Raw genomic sequence first — 17,734 nt, forward strand, 5'->3', positions numbered from 1 at the left:
TCTCACTAGAAAGGACAAAGTAAAAAGCTGGATTAGAAAATGCTGTAAAGTATGGGGTATTTGGCTTCCTAATCACAAAAATGATGACCATCTTTAGATATGGACAAGGGAAGAAAAGGACTGGTAAAAGAGAAAGAAAATCAGTAAGATAAATAGACTTTACTCAGCAGACTGTATTAGAACTTTCCATGAGGAATCAACTATTCTTTAACACACAGCTGTGTGAAACTTCTTAAAAAAAGGTTTCTAAAGACATATAATCAAATGCAGGGTGTTTGAATATTGCAGAAAACAGTTATAGTTTTTTTAGATTTAATCCATTTAAATTTAATCCTGATTCAGTGTGAAACAGCAAAATACAAAACATAAAAAATAAAATAAGAGAGAATTATAATGGAAAGGCCAGTTCAACCTTAGAGCAATAATACTAACATCAGAATACAACAAATATAAGCAACACATCGATAGGTATGTATAATATATACATTTGGGGCTTGATAGCTGTGGTAGACCAGTTGCTCAAGGCCACTAAAATATCAATTTACATCCAACACCAGCCAAATGTGCAAGAACTTCAATTCAAATGAGCAAGAGTGGAAATTTCTGTGCACTGTGCAAAACACACAGGCTGTAATGAACTTTTGACTTTGGAATATACTGTTAGCCTGTCCTTTATCAGTGGGAAGACCAGAAACTTTTATGTGTATCTTGCAAGGTATGTGGTTTAATCTGTGGTTCTGGAAAAGAAAAGTCATCAAAGACAGTACTGAATAAAACTGTAAAGGGACAGACCATTTCACACTCTTCCGTTCTCTGAAATCCTCCAAGCAATTCCTATTTGAGGGCTTGGCTTCCTGAACACTCTTTGGATATCATCATTTTGGCCGTCATTACAGGGTAGAGGTTATATTAAATAGCATTTGGGTTGCTTTTTTATTATAAAAAAAAGTCTGCATGTGATTTTTCTCAGTAGAAATTAAAAATGTGACGCTACATACTGGCATTGAGGTTGAGTTTGGTCAACCGCATAAAATAATACTTTTCACTTTTAAATGCCTTTCATAAGAAGATATTCAAGTGCTTTGCTAACATTAGTCAAGCCTCACAACACCCCTGTGAGGTAGGTAAAATACAAAGGAGGAGGAGAATTTCACTCAGCTTCGACATGATAATGTCTCTGGGCAGTAGGTTCACTAGCACTGCAACATAGCACAAAGGTTTAGGGCTTAGCAACATAGCACAAAGGTTTAGGGCTTACTATAAGGCAAAGAGTTAACAGTACAAGAGCACAGGATTCCCTCTTCTTTTGGTTATATGTGAGTCAAGCTGATGTGCTACACAGCACCGAACAGCTGAACAAATGTCCACACAAGGATTTCATGCCCCCAATCCACAAACACCCTCTGACAGTAAAGGACACAATGACAGGCGCAAGATGGGTAAAACAGCTTAATTATGGGATGGGTCTGCTAGTTTTTGAGGAGCAGAATACCTTGGGAACAAGAGCCCAGAAAGCAATACTGTCTCCACACACCTCTGAAAATATCTGAAGATGCTTGGGTTTGGCTCTTTTCACACTAACATAAGTTATGGGGGATAAGCAACTGCAACTGCAAAGCGTGCTGGTAATTTCCATGCCTTGTGAGGGCAACAACCAGATAGAGGGGCTGCTCTCTACTTTGGTGGGCTACGTGTTCCCAAAGTATACGGCCATGATGTGGTCAGATGGTTGGGACACATTGGGACAGGATAAAGAAACACTGTCCCAGATCTACATTCTACCTCTGAAGCCGCTGCAATCTGACTCCTGAAAACTGTATTCTTGGGGCTTTTTCTTTCACAGTGTAGACATGAGAGAGTATTTGGCCCCCACCAGTTTCATCCTCAGCATTTAGCTCCGGTGTGCAGATAGTTATTGTGCAATTCCACTGACCTTTCAGATTAAGGATTAAGAAGAAACCAACATGATTAAGAAAAATGTCATTCATGAACAACAGTCTGTGTGAAGTACAAAGGAACAGAAAGAAAACCATGTTCTCATTATGAGTCAGTACAAAAAAAAACATGTACATACCCCTCACTTTCTCCAAATTTCACTTTTCTATGACGGTATAAATGGTAGATTCCATATTTGCAAAAGTATTGCCCATATAGAGAATCTGACCTGTCTATCATAATAAATCACTACAGAGACTGGTCTACCACATGCAAGACAGCCCTCTTGGGTAATTTTAAGTCTTTGCATGCAAGACATTCTCCCTTTTCCCTAATTTCCATTTGAATCTCATGTTTATTTATAATACTTGTGCACTATGAGCTACAAAAATTACTGCACAGTCTGGGTGACCTGGGTGACCCATTGTGAGCATCAGTGCCTTGTAAAGTAGCTGAGAAGAGGTGGTTCATGGATTCTGTGATATCAATGCAAAGCTCCTGCCCCAGCACACATTCACAGTTGAAACTGTTTCACCAATCAGCAGTGAACAACTGTATATGATTATAATGCAATGATGATGTCCTTCTCATTTTCTCTCTTCAATCCCACTCCTGGCCCTCTTCTCTTTCTCTTCTCTCTAACTATTCTGCTTATTTAAATATAGGAATATTAAATATAAGACTGCAGATACAACTGGTAACTCAAAAAATGAGCTGGCATCTTTGTAATCATTAGAGACAATCTGAGTGGTAGACAAACTGGCAGCAAGTGGGAAAGCTGATTTTACATCTCATACTGCCCCAAGCTGGAAGCCTTCTGCATTTCCTTGCTTTCCTTTTGTTCATTGAAATAGTGATTGTCGTAGAGTCTTTGTGCTTCGTATAATGCCCAACTTTGATGTAACCGGAACTCACATACAAAATGTGGCTGTTATACATAAGCATGCTAAAATACAGGCAGAGACAGTACAAGCATGCACTAAATAGTCTTTGAAGGATTTTTTTGTTTGGTTTTTTTCAACATTTACATGCACCACTTAATATCATGTTTGGTTGTGTACATTGAGGACTAGGTTTCACAAGAATTCATGATCTTCTCTTCTGAAAATCTTCTTGACAATTTCACAAGAGTTCAGTGTAAAAAGAAAAATCCACAATGAAAAAAACAATAAAACAAAAAACCTTATCCCTGCAATCTGATCTTGTCTTCATGATTTTCATGTTGAACACTTTTAAAATGTCTCCTCTTCCTCTTGCAGTGGGTCATGTTAAATGATTGGCTAAAAAGACAGATTACTGTGTCAAGGATTTTCTTAGCCACTGGAACAGTTCTTCCTTATAAAGCCTTTGCCACCGCACATTGGCTTCCACTGTTTCCACAGCACGAGAGAAAGAGACAGCAGCTCCCCCTTCATAACTCTTTATAAAGTTCTTTAGCTGGAAATACAAGTTAACAGGTTAAATTTGCAGCAACTAAAGAAAGCAACTATTTCCACAGCACACAAATAAGCCAGGCATTTAGGACAAACTTCCAAAATCACCATAGAAGTAAATGCAGTATCAGGTAGAAAGATTTAATGGGAAACGTTATTAAGACAGCAGACTGTCAATTAGATGTGATCCAATTGCTTCACATTGCACTGGAAGATCTTGACATGTCAGTGCTGGATCACATTAATATAATTACCTCCCTCCCTCCTGCAGCTCAACTGCTGCACTGCGTAGATGGCTGCTCTAAACTTTTATTTGTAGCTAAGAAACCAAACTGGGAGCACTGGAATTGCTTCTAATTAAGGTTTATATGCAAATATCAGCAGAAGGCAGCCCTGATTTTTTGGTTTTATCAAGCTTCAAAACACATTTATTTTATTTTGATGTGCAGATCCCTTTTGATTATATAATACAGGTCAGTTGCTGAAAAAAGGCAGGGATGGTTACAGTGAGAAGAGAATGGCAAAACAGCAAGTGGGCATGCATTTGACAATCCTTGAATGCCTGAAACATATTCCTTCCCTCATGAGAAAACTTTAATCTTTTTTTCTGCAGACTGAAAAGGCTCTTGCTCTGTTCTTGTGTATACTCGAAGTATAGCACCAGTACCTGGATTATAATAACCAATGGCGCTGGTGGGTTTTCAATTATTGTTCTTTTTAAGTGAGGATTGCAAGGCTGATCTGCAGAGTAGATTGCAGGTTATGTTGACTTGTACAAAATGGTTTTAGCAACACTTATGAATAATTAGTTAATTTTTGTTTCCTGGTGACACCAAATTCTCCTTGGTTACTAAATTCTGAGTTCCAGCAACATCACTGTGCCTGAGCTCAAAACTGAAAAGGCTGATTCTGCAACTGTCTCATTCCCATCACAGTTAAAAGTGGGAAAGGGACCTGGAAACTATCAAAATCAGATTTTACCTGATCTCTGTACTTTTTATACCAAAATGTTTACAATACCAGTTTCTTTTAGGGAAGTATAACCAGGCAGCTTACTGATCCTACTGTTAAGGTGGAAACTAAGAGTAAAGAAGGCTTCCTTGTGCAGGGCAGATACTCAAATCTGACCAACACTGTCATTCCCACCTGGGGGGAGGAAACCACCTGTGGCTTGTGGCTCTTCCCTAAGTTCCTGAGGCCACTAGACTTGAGTGCAGACAAATGGTTGGATGCAAAACATCAGAGCACAATCAGAGTTCGAGTAATGGTGATTGTGCTGCACAAGAATCACTGGATCCATTTGGAGCAGCGTTGAGTAGCTGCTAAAAAGGGCATAGCACAACTACCTCCAGCCAGGAGTGAGGTTAAGTTAAAATCTTAGAGATTAGAGTTAAAATCTAAGCGAAATCTTTCCCATCTAACTAAGAAGTATTTAGCATTTAAACATTGTGGTGTGATTTGGACAGCATATTCAGTTAGCAGATTTTCTCACATGGAAAATACTGTAAGAAAGAGAAAAACAGAGAACACATTGGCAGCTTCTACTTTTAACACTCATGTTTTCAAGGACTGCCCTCTGCAGCATAAACTAATGCAGATAGAAACATCTCATCTTTAGTTTCTTAACAAACAGTCAAGAGAAAAAGACAAACCTTCATATCCAGCCAAGCACAAAGAAGTGCCTGCACAATCCCCCTCCTGATACCACCTCTACACACTTGTGTGCTTTTGCAATCTGCTCCTCAGCCTTGTGCTGCCCAACTGCACAAGCAGTTGGGTCTTCGACTCCAGCAGAGAGACCAGAGTTTCTGGACAACCTTATTATTGTTCCTGCCCTGCTTCATGCTTACAATGAATACAGCCTCACATGCCAAAAGTAATGTAAAAATTACCTCTCTTAGTTCTCCTTCAGTATTGAGGAATTCTGTGACCCCACTGACAAGCTTCGAATTCATAAATAATGCTTCTCCATATCTGCAATGGCAAAAAGAAGATGCACAGAGTTACTGCAAGATCCAGGTCAACTGAAAATTAGAAAGTAATCTTCTGTAAGCAAGGGAGAAGGCACAGGACTGATTTTGGGGGATCAAGGGAATAGCACTGGAACTGGGTACTGGTATTTCAGGCTAAAAACCTAGACAGAGACCTTCTTCCAGGCTGAAATGTTTGTAAATATTAAGTCAGATGCTATCAAGCAGAATGGGTTTAACTGCAGGCACAGATGAGTGCTCCAGAGGAGAAGAGGACAAAATCCCCTTCCACTTAAATGAACAGAGGAGACTGAGGGGGACCTCATTGCAATCTAGGACTTCCTCATGAGGGGAAGATCTCTTCTCTGTGGTGACCAATGACAGGACCCAAGGGAATGGCCTGAAGCTTTGTTAGGGGAGGTTTAGGTTGGATATCAGGAAAAGGTTCTTCCCCCAGAGGGTGATTTGGCACTGGAACAGGCTCCCCAGGGAAGTGGCCACAGCACCAAACTTGTCAGAGTTCAAGAAGCATTTGGACAATGCTCTCAGGCACATGGTGTGACTCTTGGGGATGGTCCTGTCCAGGGCCAGGAGTTGGACTCAGTGACCCTTATGGATCCCTACCAACTCAGCTTATTCTGTGACTCTGTGATTCTGTAAAATACAGCCCAAAATAAAAGTGCCAATGAAGGAGCAGAGCAGCAACTATGGAGAATTATTCTGAGGAACCCTTCAAGCTGTACCATTAAATCAGACTTTTTGATGTGCTGCAGCCTTCTCTGCATTTTGTATTCATCCACCTCATCTACATTACAAACGGCCTCTCAAAAACTGAACTGAATCAAATTTTCTTGTTCCAGTACCTGATAATTAAAATAAATAATGCTGATAGAGAATAATACTGCTAAAATAATCCCCTGGGCCACAATGTAGCATCGTCAAAGAACCAACCTGGAATGAAAATTTGAAAGCTTGGGCAAGGAATATTTAAAGGATATTCAGCAGCAATCAGCAATGACCTTTGGCAAGCAGTTGCTTTGAAACTGGCCATTCAAATCTGCCTATTCACTTGCTTTTCCACAAGTTTTTTTCAATCCTCCAAATGAAGCATCTACATCACTACCGACCAGGTCACTCCTTAAGTTTTACATTTCACATTGGAATAGTTTGTGGGGTTAGTTGTTTTTGGACTTGGGGTTCTTTCAGTCTCCAGCATGAGGAATAGAATTCCATTGGAAATCAGAAGCAAGTCTTCTGTTCAAGTTAGATGTCATTCAGCATAGTAAAAGGCACTTGACAAATAGTTATTTATATCTGCACATATGTCCAAAACAGTATCTAGCTAATCTGAACACGACTGGTTTTAAGATAGGGAATCCAGATCTCCTGTCAGACATAGGTAAGTATTACCAATAGACCTTACTGAAATTGAGTTCATCTGGGGGAACAATTCAATTCATAGTCCACTTTTACAGACTGATTCATAGAAAGAATTCAAAATTCAAAGTGAAATGAACTAGCACAGTTACAGCTTTCTGTTCTGCTTCTGTTAATCCCAAATTGATTACCCTTAAATGCTTAGGTGCTCTAAGCCACCGTTATTTCAAATGGGAAAAAGAAAGAGAAGGACAGCCAAAGCAAGAGGTATAGAAAGATGGGAAGGGAACTAGGTTCTCTTTGAGAAGATTCTGTTTTAGGGAAGGTTTACACTACATTGCTTGCTATCTTGAGCTCTTGTGAGGAGAAACACTGTTAGGGATATCAAAAATCCTACTCCCTGACCACTAATAAATGAATTATTCATGGTTATTTCAGCAAGTACATCTCTTTTCCTAAAATTTCAGTCACACTGGCATATACAGACATCCAGAGGCAAACTATGGGAAGTATGGATTTTATGGTACTTTAAGCACGTTTAGGCTTTCTAACAAAGCCCTTTATTATTACAATCTCAGACATAATTGACTGTTTAGAAAGCTAGAAGCTCCTCTTGATGGGGTCTTTTGACAAGGTTACCAATCCACTTTAGAGAAGCAACCTCATAAAAACAGCTGCAGGGATTTTCTTTTTCTTACAGTCTACTGTAGACACAGTGCAAACAAGAAGCAACAGAACTCCTTCTACTAAAAATGATAGCTTCATGCATACCTGTGCTGATTACTGCCCATTAGGTATACTTGGCAAAACGTCAGCCATTTACAGCAACTTCTGTAGAAGCTCTGCTGGCAAAAATTCTAGAAAAGTCACCTTCCAAAACAGTATTCTGCAGGTGTGAAACATAAGAATGAATAGTAAAAGTTTTTGGTCTTACAAGTGTCAGTCTTTTCATCCTTCATAGGAAAGACAACAGCACAACAGAACCAGGACCTTACATGCCTGAACTTCCTGGAAACATTCTGGAGACACAGACTCTCCACTGTACCTTTCATTCTGCAAATCGTAAACCCTCCAGTGCCCCACGTTTGTGCAGGCTTTGCACTTGTGCAAACTTGAGAGGCAGCACAGTCCATTTACTTTGGACAGATATAAATGCCTTCCCAAATACTGTCACCTTCTCAAACTTGAGAATGAAGGAATTCTTATAGGCAGCTGATGTATTAAATTTTCACACACAGACACATGCTCACAGGATGAAAATGCTTTAGGAGACAAGGTAGTGCATGCTCAGATAACATGAAGTCAAGCACAGTATTTTGAATTCTCTTTTTCAGAGTTGTAGCAGTCTTAGTCTCACAGATTTCTTACTAAAGAATTGTTAGGCACCTCAATTTTTAAGTCACCTGTGTAAAATATATGGGTGACTTTGAAGACTTTATACATCATCAATATGTTCTGGACAATGTGAACAAAAGCATACTGTAAAGATAGGAGGGATTAACAATATTTTGTGGCAATTCTAACTCCTTGACATGCTGTGTTTAAAAGTAAGAGGAAATAGCGTTATAATTTAGTGCCCCTCAGCTATTTCATTTTACTATCTGAAACATCAACACTTTTTATAATAAATTAAATGGAAAATACCACTGAGATATCACCTTATTAAATTAATTGGTTCATACAAAGTATTTTAATTTTGAATCAAATTAAATAATAAATTATAATTGTATGGAAAGAATGCCTTGGGACATAGTATACTTGAATCATAGAATCATAGAATGGTTGGGATTGGAAGAGACCTTAAATATCAACCAGTTCCAATCCCCCTGCCATGGCAGGGACACCTTTCACTAGTCCAGGTTGCCTAAAGTCCTATCCAACAATACCTCACCACCTTCACAGTAAAGGAATTCTTCCAATTATCTAATCTAAACCTGCCCTCCTTCAGTTTGAAGCTGCTCCCCCTTACCACTACATGCCCTTGTAAAAAGTCCCTCTTCAGCTTTCCTGTAAGGACCCTTTAGGTACTGGAAGGTGCTATAAGGTCTCCACAGAGCCTTTTCTTCCCCAGGCTGTACATTCCCAACTCTCTCAGGATGTCTTCATATCATATCAGGATGTCCTCATATCATCTTTGTGACTGTCCTTGGCACTTGCTCCAAGAGGTCCATGCTCTTCTTGAACTATAATTCCACAATAAAGCTTACATTTTAAAAATGCGGTAGTGTGGTAAGCTCAAATCAGAAGCCTAATCATAGAATCATAGAACATTAAGGGGTTAGAATGGACCTTAAAGATCATCCAGTGCCAACCCCCACCCCTCCATGTGCAGGGACACCTCCTGGTAGACCAGGTTGCTCAAGGCCTTATCCAACCTGGCTTTGAACACTGCCAAGGGATGGGGCCTCCACAACCTCCCTGGGCAGCCAGTTCCAGTGTCTCACCACCCCCACAGTAAAAAATTTCTTCCTAATATCTTAACTTATTTCCTCTCTTTCCATTTGTACCCATTCCCCCTCGTCCTATCACTACAGTTCCTGATGAAGACTCCCCCTCTGGCTTCCTGGTAGGCCCCCTTCAGATACTGGAATGTTGCTGTGAGGTCTCCATGCAACCTTCTCTTCTCTGGGCGGAACAGCCCCAAATTTCTCAGTCTGTCTTGGTAGCGGAGGTGCTCCAGTCCTCTCACCAACTTTATGGCCTTCCTCTGGACTTGCACTAACAGTTCCATGTCCTTCATATGCTGGGGACACTTGAACTGTACACAACCCTCCAGGTGGGGTCTCTCCAGAGCAGAGAAGAGGGGCAGGATCCTCTGCCTTAACCTGCTGACCACGCTGCTTTGGATGCAGCCCAGGGTTGGCTTTCTGGGCTGTGAGTGCACATTGCTGGGTCATGTTGAGTTTTTCATCAACCATTACCCCAAGTCCTTCTCCTCAGGGACACTCTCAAATCACTTCTCTGCCCAGCCTGTGGGTTTGCCTGGGATTACTCTGACCCAGGTATAGGACCTTGCATTCTATCATGTCACTGTTTCACTGAACAGTTAAGGGGCGAGGTATTAATTAGACTAATTCTACTCTCTCAAAGTCTCACCTAAAAGGTTCTAATCTATGATTACAAAACAATGTTATTTTCAATATATATCACATATGTACAGCTTGCATTAAATATTTCATTTCACTGCGCTGAATCCTTCGGTGATCCACAGAAACTCAACTGGATGTCACTTTCAGAAAAATCAACCGCTACAATCTTTTTGGTGGCTCTGACTTGTGTTTGGAGATCAGACTGAATGAAGGAAACACAAAGACAGTGTTGGGCAAAAAGACAAACTCTCTGTAGTTTTCTTATTTTTAAAAAGGACAATAAAAGGTCTTTGATGAGGCCTTACTGATTGTTAGGAATTCAGATTACACAGTAACCCATTCCAGGCAAGTGAAATAAATACAATTCAAATTCTAAATGAAGTTAAGCTATTTAAAATTGTAACACCCAAAAGATTTGGCATGTGGCATAGTTTGTTAAATATTTTCTATTTGTCTACACTGCTTAACGTTGTTCACATCTAAAATCACAGGTGTTAGCCAGGTTGTCAGATAAACATACTTACTAAGGCAGGACACAAATACAGCATATGTGTTTGTGGCAATACAGATTATGATGGCTTTATGCCTAAACTCTGGATAAATTCCTGGAGGAACCTGAAAAATTATTTTCTGTCTGCACCGGGTTGCATAATAGTAATACATCTGCCATCCACTTTCTGTGTAAAAGTCCAGTTCCTGGAATAATCACACCAAAAGCAGAGAATTCTTAAACTCTTCACTCTTAAGAGCTTTTTGGAAATGGCTTTCAGAAAGTGTGCTCCTGCAGTATAAATTTCCAAAACCAATTCCAGCTTAAATCTATTTTCCCAGAGGAACTTCTTCTAAAATCCCACTAGACTATAAATATTATCCAAAATGGTATGAAGAACTTTCAGAATTTTTAGGAGAGTTGCACAGTGTCTTAGTTTCTTTCACTCTTATTTTGATGCTGTGAAACCTATAGGAAGTTTTCACCCGTATTCACCGATCACTGGGATTTAGTTGCTTAAATAGAGCACCTTAAATATACCATTTCAAATATTCCGTGGTACAATAGTTGGCTCCTCACAAGTCCAGAATGGAACAGATCTCCAATGCCTTTCCTGCCAACACCAAAAGTGTGACCTGGCATGGGATGCCTTAAAATCTCGGACACCTGCTTTTTGAGAATCAAACCTCATCCAAGTCCTGGTCCTTTTTAATCTGTCAGTACCAGACAAGGTGCTGTGCAATCTTTCAGGCCCTCAGGCTGTCCCTAAAGAACTACAGAAATTTGTCATTCATTGAATTTATATCAAAATCTCCATCAAAAAGAATTTTTAAATGTTGACTGGGCTTCAGAGTAGGAGCATGTAGCACTTGTTCAAAGAGAAAGAGAAGCAGGTGTAAGGAGCAACCTTGTCTCCTTTCTGTTCATCTATTTTTAATTCAAAATGCTGCTCCTCTATTACTTGAAACTCACCTGAAACACAGAGTCGAAAGAAAGAGGATGACACTACATTAACATCCTTTTGAAAATGGAAATGTCTCAAAAAGGATTTGGTGCATTTTTTCCACAGCTGAAATAACATTTTTGAAAAGATTATTTTTTCTATCCGACTTCAAATCAGAAAAATTCCTTTGGGAACTGCTGTTTTTTACCTACGCAGAAATAGAACTACAGCACTTGACATATAGATAGAATTCATTATCATAAGCATAGACACAATACACTAATATATATACAGATGATTGCTAAGAGACAAATGTCTCTATGCGTGTGTGTGATAAGCCATGAATAAATGCATTTATGACTCATATGTAGGTATTTCATATTTAGAGACATTTCTATTTATGGATTAAAAGAGAATGCACTAGATTCAGGAATGTACCTATACAAAACTTACACAAATTATATCAAGATAAGAAAATGAAAATAAATTGAGAATTTTTATCTTTACCTAGCATTTAGTATTTTCCATTTTTCTCTGAAAAACTTCCAAGCAAGATCCCTTCCATGTGGATTTCGAGCGACGTGGATTATCACATCAATTGCATCCTGATCCAGGACAACTTCTGAGTTGAGAGACAAATTCAAAAGTCTAGTGGGAGAAACAAGAACATTCAGTTTCACAAACACATTGCCTAACATCATTCCATCAGAAAACTCTCAGAAAAAAAAGATCACTGACGAATTATTTACATCTCCAAGTGAGTTCAGTGGCTTATTTCTATGATTTCAAACACTGGATGCATTTACAAATCAGAAAAATCTTGATGTAAAAAGATTTCAATAAAAGCTGAGTGCAACTTCACGTGTGCATTTTTATAAAATCTGTAAGATCAGACTGGTCAAGACATTTAAATAAAGGACATGATAACAAAAAAATACCAATAATTATTACAGGATTTTAAACATTTCCAGTGAACAAAGAAAACTCTGGAATTGAAAAGAGAATATGTGTCAGTTTTCATATGCATTAATGCAAAAGCATAAGATGGTTTAAACAGACAGTAAGCCTGTATTTGAAAAGCAAATTTCTTTCATTTAGATGAAAGCTCAAGTGATGATCCATAACTGTTGAAACTGTTGATTATTAGTAACAGATTCAAATACAGAATATTTTTTACCTGTTGAGCAAGTTTCTGTCATCACTGCAAGTTAAGGCTTCTAATAATATTTTCTTCTCAGACACTGCTGTGGTAGAATGAAATTTCATCCAAATGAACTCCCATACATCTTCATCCATCAGTGAAACTCCTGTACAGTAGACGATGTCTCTCACATTGAGAGGGATTCTACAAAAGAAATCAGTAATAGCATTGTGGTAAATAAGCAGCCTCCTGATATTGGATAAAAAGGAGGAACATTTATGAGAGTTCAAAATTATTGTCCAACAGTAATGGGATTTTTTGAAAATTACATTTGCATCTCTTTACTGCCACCAACATCTTCCAGGCCATCCCAATGGGCTTTCTAAAGGGTAACACATGCTTGCAATTCTCTTCATAATGCTGTCACACTGTCAGGAGACTATAAAATATGGTGATGTAGTTCATCAACTCATAATGTGCCACATAACCTACAGGTAACATAAGCTCTCCAAATTAGTGTGGGATGTTATCACTCTGTTGCTGGGCTCTATGCCAAATCTGCTCTTCTTGCCCTTGCACTGTTTTACAACAGGACCTGATCAGCCAGAAACTCCTCCCTCCTTGTGCTGAAAAGTGCTTCATCTTCAGATAGTAACACACAAGTAAGAAAGGATATGCTGTGACAATGATACTTAAAAATGATATTGTCGGGAGTGAAGAAAATAGAAAGATCTGATCAATTATTTCAGCATATTAATACCAGTCCAAAACCAGCTGTGCCATAGGATGGTTGCAAACTGTGATTACTGCTCAATTAATATCAATTCAAACTACAGTTAAATGACAAATTCAGATCTAGTACAGTATGTGCATATGTACAGTTTTCGTCTAAAAAGGTTTCAGCCAGGCTTTCAATTTCCTACTTTGCTTTATGTTTCCTATACAAGCATAGAAGTTGAAACTTTGTGACCCAAAGGGTATTCCCACAGGTAAAGTTAGACATTTCTTAGGGTAATATGTTTCTGATTTTCAGGAAACAGCATTCCTCTTTTTGTTGGTAATGCCTGAGCGGAAACTCCTCTGAAACTTCGTATTCAAGATCTCTAGAGAATCTAGAAGTAAATAAAGTTGTGTCTGCAGTAATACAGTGGGACAAAAAATGAAATTATTGCTGCAAAATTTGGTATCAGAACTTACACAAAACAGGAAAAAAATGTTTCCATCAATACTTTAATTATAAGAGGATTTCACCAAAGTCTTATACCACAGACTGGGCTATCCCAATCAAGAACAGAGGTTTTTCTACTGCCATTTATTCATTCTCCAGAAAAAAACTCTAACACTGAAATGGAAAGATATTCAGGTACTGCCTTTGTGTTGACTTACATTAACTGAGAATGAGGCATAAAGCTTTCTAATACTGCAACTCTGTTTCAAAACTTTGGGCCAGCAATTACAGTAACATAAAAATGCAGCCATATACATATACATTCTGCACAGAACATTAAATGATACTGTCATCGTGTCCCAATTTTCTCATCACTAAGTTTGGGTTTTTTTTAAACACAACTTTCTTACTAGCTTATGTCTTTTTTTTTTTTTTTTAATTTTAATATGGGATTTAATACACTGACAGCAGCTGTAAGAACATACACTAAACAAAAGGGACTAAGGGGTGCTATCCTGACTAGGGGACCAAACAACCTATTGCCCCAGATCTGACCTATCATATGATACCTGAATATGAAGAACAGATGAACACAGTCAAGCCTTACTTCAACGAAGGAAGGACTTTATGTCTTGACACAAACACTAAATCATATTTTTAGAAGCACATGTAGTTCTTTCAGAGCTTTGACAGCAGAAATATTATCTTTGGATTACTGCAAGATATATGGTTTAGCCAACAGTTATTGTAAGGAACTATAAAGCAGCTGGAAAAGGTAATACTTTTTTGGTTGATTGTGCCATTAATACAGGTAGGAAATGTGGGCTGGAAGGTCTGTCCTTTTTTTTTTTTGCCTAGTACAGACACAGAAGCAGATGTACCTAGAAGTGAATGTCTAACTCCAGAACAGACAGCACTTCTCACTTGTGATGTTTACATTTTTCAAAATTTACAGTAAAACAAATCAATTCAAAGGGCTTTCCCAGCTAGTCCATTTTTTACATTCTAAGGGCCAACAGCAGCACTTTTAGCAGCAGCATAGACAGTAAGCACAGGATGATTTGCATCTCTGGGAAGGAAGGAGGCCTTAAAACAAGTGATGGAGCTGATCCCATGATCATAGCCTAGATGTCATCACTTTCCTTGCTAAGAAAACTCTACTGCCACCAAATCAGTAGCAGTATACTGGCAGTGCTGCAGCCGATGTAATCAATATCATCCAATCAACTGCTCCAGGGAAGGTTTTAGGTCTTTATAAGCTAATTAGGACAATGTGAAAAAAAATCAGCCCCTACAAACCAAGACATCAAACACAAATACTGCTTGTAAAAAGCTTACCTTCAGAAACTACAAAATGTACAGCTATGATAAACTACAAAGTACTCCTGTGAGAGGCTTGAAATCAGGACTGTAGAGAGGGGGGTTCCTCTTGTGGAAATGAAAATTGCTTATGAAAACGCAAATATCCCCAAAGTAATTTCTCTTTAACTATTGCCCCTACAGAGAGTCCTCTAATTGAATTTTGTCCCACCTTTGTGGGAATTTTTGCTTTCTCACTCATCCAGTCATTTTGGGCACATATTCTATCATTATTTAAATATCTGAAATCTCTCCAGTCTACAGGTTTTTTAGTATTATAGGTTCCTGGAAAATTGCAATTCCAAGGCACTAGATCAGCATGTGGATGTTTGCCCCTTATATTAACCGAATCAAGTGGATAAAATCACCATTATTTTGGTACTGCTTAGGTTGTAACACTGCAGAACACATCCTGTTGTCAGTGAAGCCTCAAATGTGCCTTCGAGGCTGGTCTCATTTTTAAAGAGCTAATATGATTGATGGATACTTCAGAAGAATAGAAATAAACGTTTGAGAGCATCACTTTAAATGGCTTTAATTTGAATACTGATCCAATTTATTTAACTTTATTTTTCTTGCTTAAGAGATGTGATGGTGAGAATGAAATATGTAGCTAGCCAAGCTTGTTTAAAAATTAAACATTTTGGGAGAAAAAGTTAAAAATTAAAGAGTGAGAAAAAAATTAATTAAAATCGTGCTGTGCCTTTACAGGGATTTCTTTTTTTCAAGAGTGAATTATAAAGCTTTACAATGAGCTAAGAATAATGTTCTAAGTTATAATTAATTGGTACATACTTGCTCCTATTTAAAGTATGTTCTAACAATTAAAGATACACTTTTAAAATTGGACCATAATTATTTATCTTCTGAGGAAATTGTGTTCTAATTTTTTAAAATGTAAATGCACGTAGTTTAGACAGTTCTTTGATTAAGTAACAAGTTTCAACACCAGTTATGGTACTATTTGACAAAGAAAATAAAGCAGGAATATTATTCTTTATTTTTGCAATAATTTAACATTTAACTTAAGCCTATTTTTCTTGATGACTATATTTATGGTCTTGTTTAATAGGTTCAGGGCTCAGATAAGAAACAAGAATGAAGTATTAGTACCTTGTTGGCAGATCTGTAATACAGATGCTATTATAAAGAAGAGCACTACACAGTTTGTTTTTAAAAACTTCCATCCCAAATTTTATATTCCCATTCTCTATTACAAACTCCAGGAGTCAGGCTGCTGGCACCATTGTGCAGAAAGAGGAGAGGATGATCCTCTGCCATAGCACATACCCAGTCTAAAGAGAGAGGGCAGAACTTCCCCTTGAAAACTGAGGCACAGAGCTGTGATGGGCTCAACATTTAGGTGCCTGTCTCCCATTGATTTCAGGGGACATTAACAGGGTTAGTCAAGGTGTCTGGGGCAAAGCTATGCACAGTCCCCATCCTGTGCTCCCAAGTTCCAGGTATCACACAGGTCTGACAGAGGTAGGCAGAGAGTACATCATCCCTCAGCTGATGGTTACTGCTATTGCTCCTTTCCATTCCTATTGAAGATCCCCCACAAGTGAACATGCAACCAGGATAGTCAAGCTCTTCAACACTGATTTTAATGACTGAGTGATGAGTTAAGGACTACTTTGTGGCACTGATCTCTGAGTAGATATGCCTTTTGTCCATTCTGGACAGTTTTTGCAACAAAAATATGGTCTGATCAATTTCTGATCAATTGTTTTGCAAAGTTGTGGAGAGATCATTCCTGAATGAGAAAATTGGAAACTAATCTAAATTACAAGGACTTTAAATTAATTACTGCTAATCCATAATTACTCCATATAGGGTCATTTTATTGCAGTGACACATGGAAGTCAGAAGGTAAAAACACTACCTGAACCAGCTGCCCATAAAGCCCAATTTTATCTTTTATAAGATTAAGTCCTCTCTCTATTAAGACCCAGTTGGTCTTTCAGAGTGCTAAGTCCTTGATTAACTCACGCACTCAACAGTGTTTTCTTCCTCCTTAAGTTTTATTGACTTAAGTGCAAGATTCTACTCAAATGTTGTAACAACCTATTAATTAGTTAAATCACTTCAGCAACACTGGCTTACATTAGCTGGCAAAGCTCCAGTAACATTTCAAAATGCATGAATAGCTATGCCTGATTTTTTTCAGTAATTAAAACTTCTAGGGGTTGCGAACACAGAAGAAGGGATTCACTTTATTTTTTTACATTTATCAAACACTCGTGTGAAAAAAATTAAAATAACTCTCATTTTTTCATGTTTGCTGCTAACAATTTCCAAATATAGCTGGTAGGCATCAAGCCCTTGAAAAAACCTAGTGCCTCTTCCAATCAACTAACAAAAGTAATTAACCTGTTGGCCATGTTCTCACAAATACTGATGTAGGTGGTTAAACGCAAGTACATTTCTGAGTTGTTGCAAGACTGTAGCACTACTGTGGCCATGTGAAACACATCAATAAAATTATCTATTTCAAATAGCAAGAGAGAGAAATAAACAAGGAAGAAAACAAAAGAAAAAATGCTTGTTTGGAAAAAAATTGATTTTCTATCACCTAAGCCAGACTTCATTGAAATTACTTCAATTAATGAATGGTAATTTGTTATTTACTACTCCCTCAGATCTATGGAGAGTTTTGTTTATAGACATGCTACACACTCCTATGCAGTCCTGCAATTGTTTTTCTGGTGGCATTTCCACCAAGTAGTTAAAGGTGCAGCCAAGTAAGACACTGCCAACTTAGGCAGGTGGATGGACATGAATCCATTATTCTTTGTAGAGGAAACACAAAATCTGCATGAACAAGTG

General features: G+C 38.2%; 1 protein-coding gene across 1 annotated transcript in view; it reads right to left on the reverse strand.

Moving 5' to 3' along the window:
* Positions 1-3,228: 3,228 nt before the first annotated feature.
* The window catches only part of TRHDE (thyrotropin releasing hormone degrading enzyme), a gene marked incomplete at both ends in the record, with an annotated part of 200,774 nt that continues 186,268 nt past the window's right edge, over positions 3,229-17,734 (reverse strand). The window contains 4 exons of the mRNA XM_082279873.1: positions 3,229-3,372; positions 5,261-5,342; positions 11,745-11,885; positions 12,415-12,582. Coding sequence (XP_082135999.1) covers positions 3,229-3,372; positions 5,261-5,342; positions 11,745-11,885; positions 12,415-12,582 — 535 coding nt within the window. The remainder of the gene's footprint in view (positions 3,373-5,260; positions 5,343-11,744; positions 11,886-12,414; positions 12,583-17,734) is intronic.

The sequence above is a fragment of the Coloeus monedula genome (assembly GCF_965178545.1).
Source record: "Coloeus monedula genome assembly, chromosome: 4".
Classification (NCBI taxonomy): domain Eukaryota; kingdom Metazoa; phylum Chordata; class Aves; order Passeriformes; family Corvidae; genus Coloeus; species Coloeus monedula.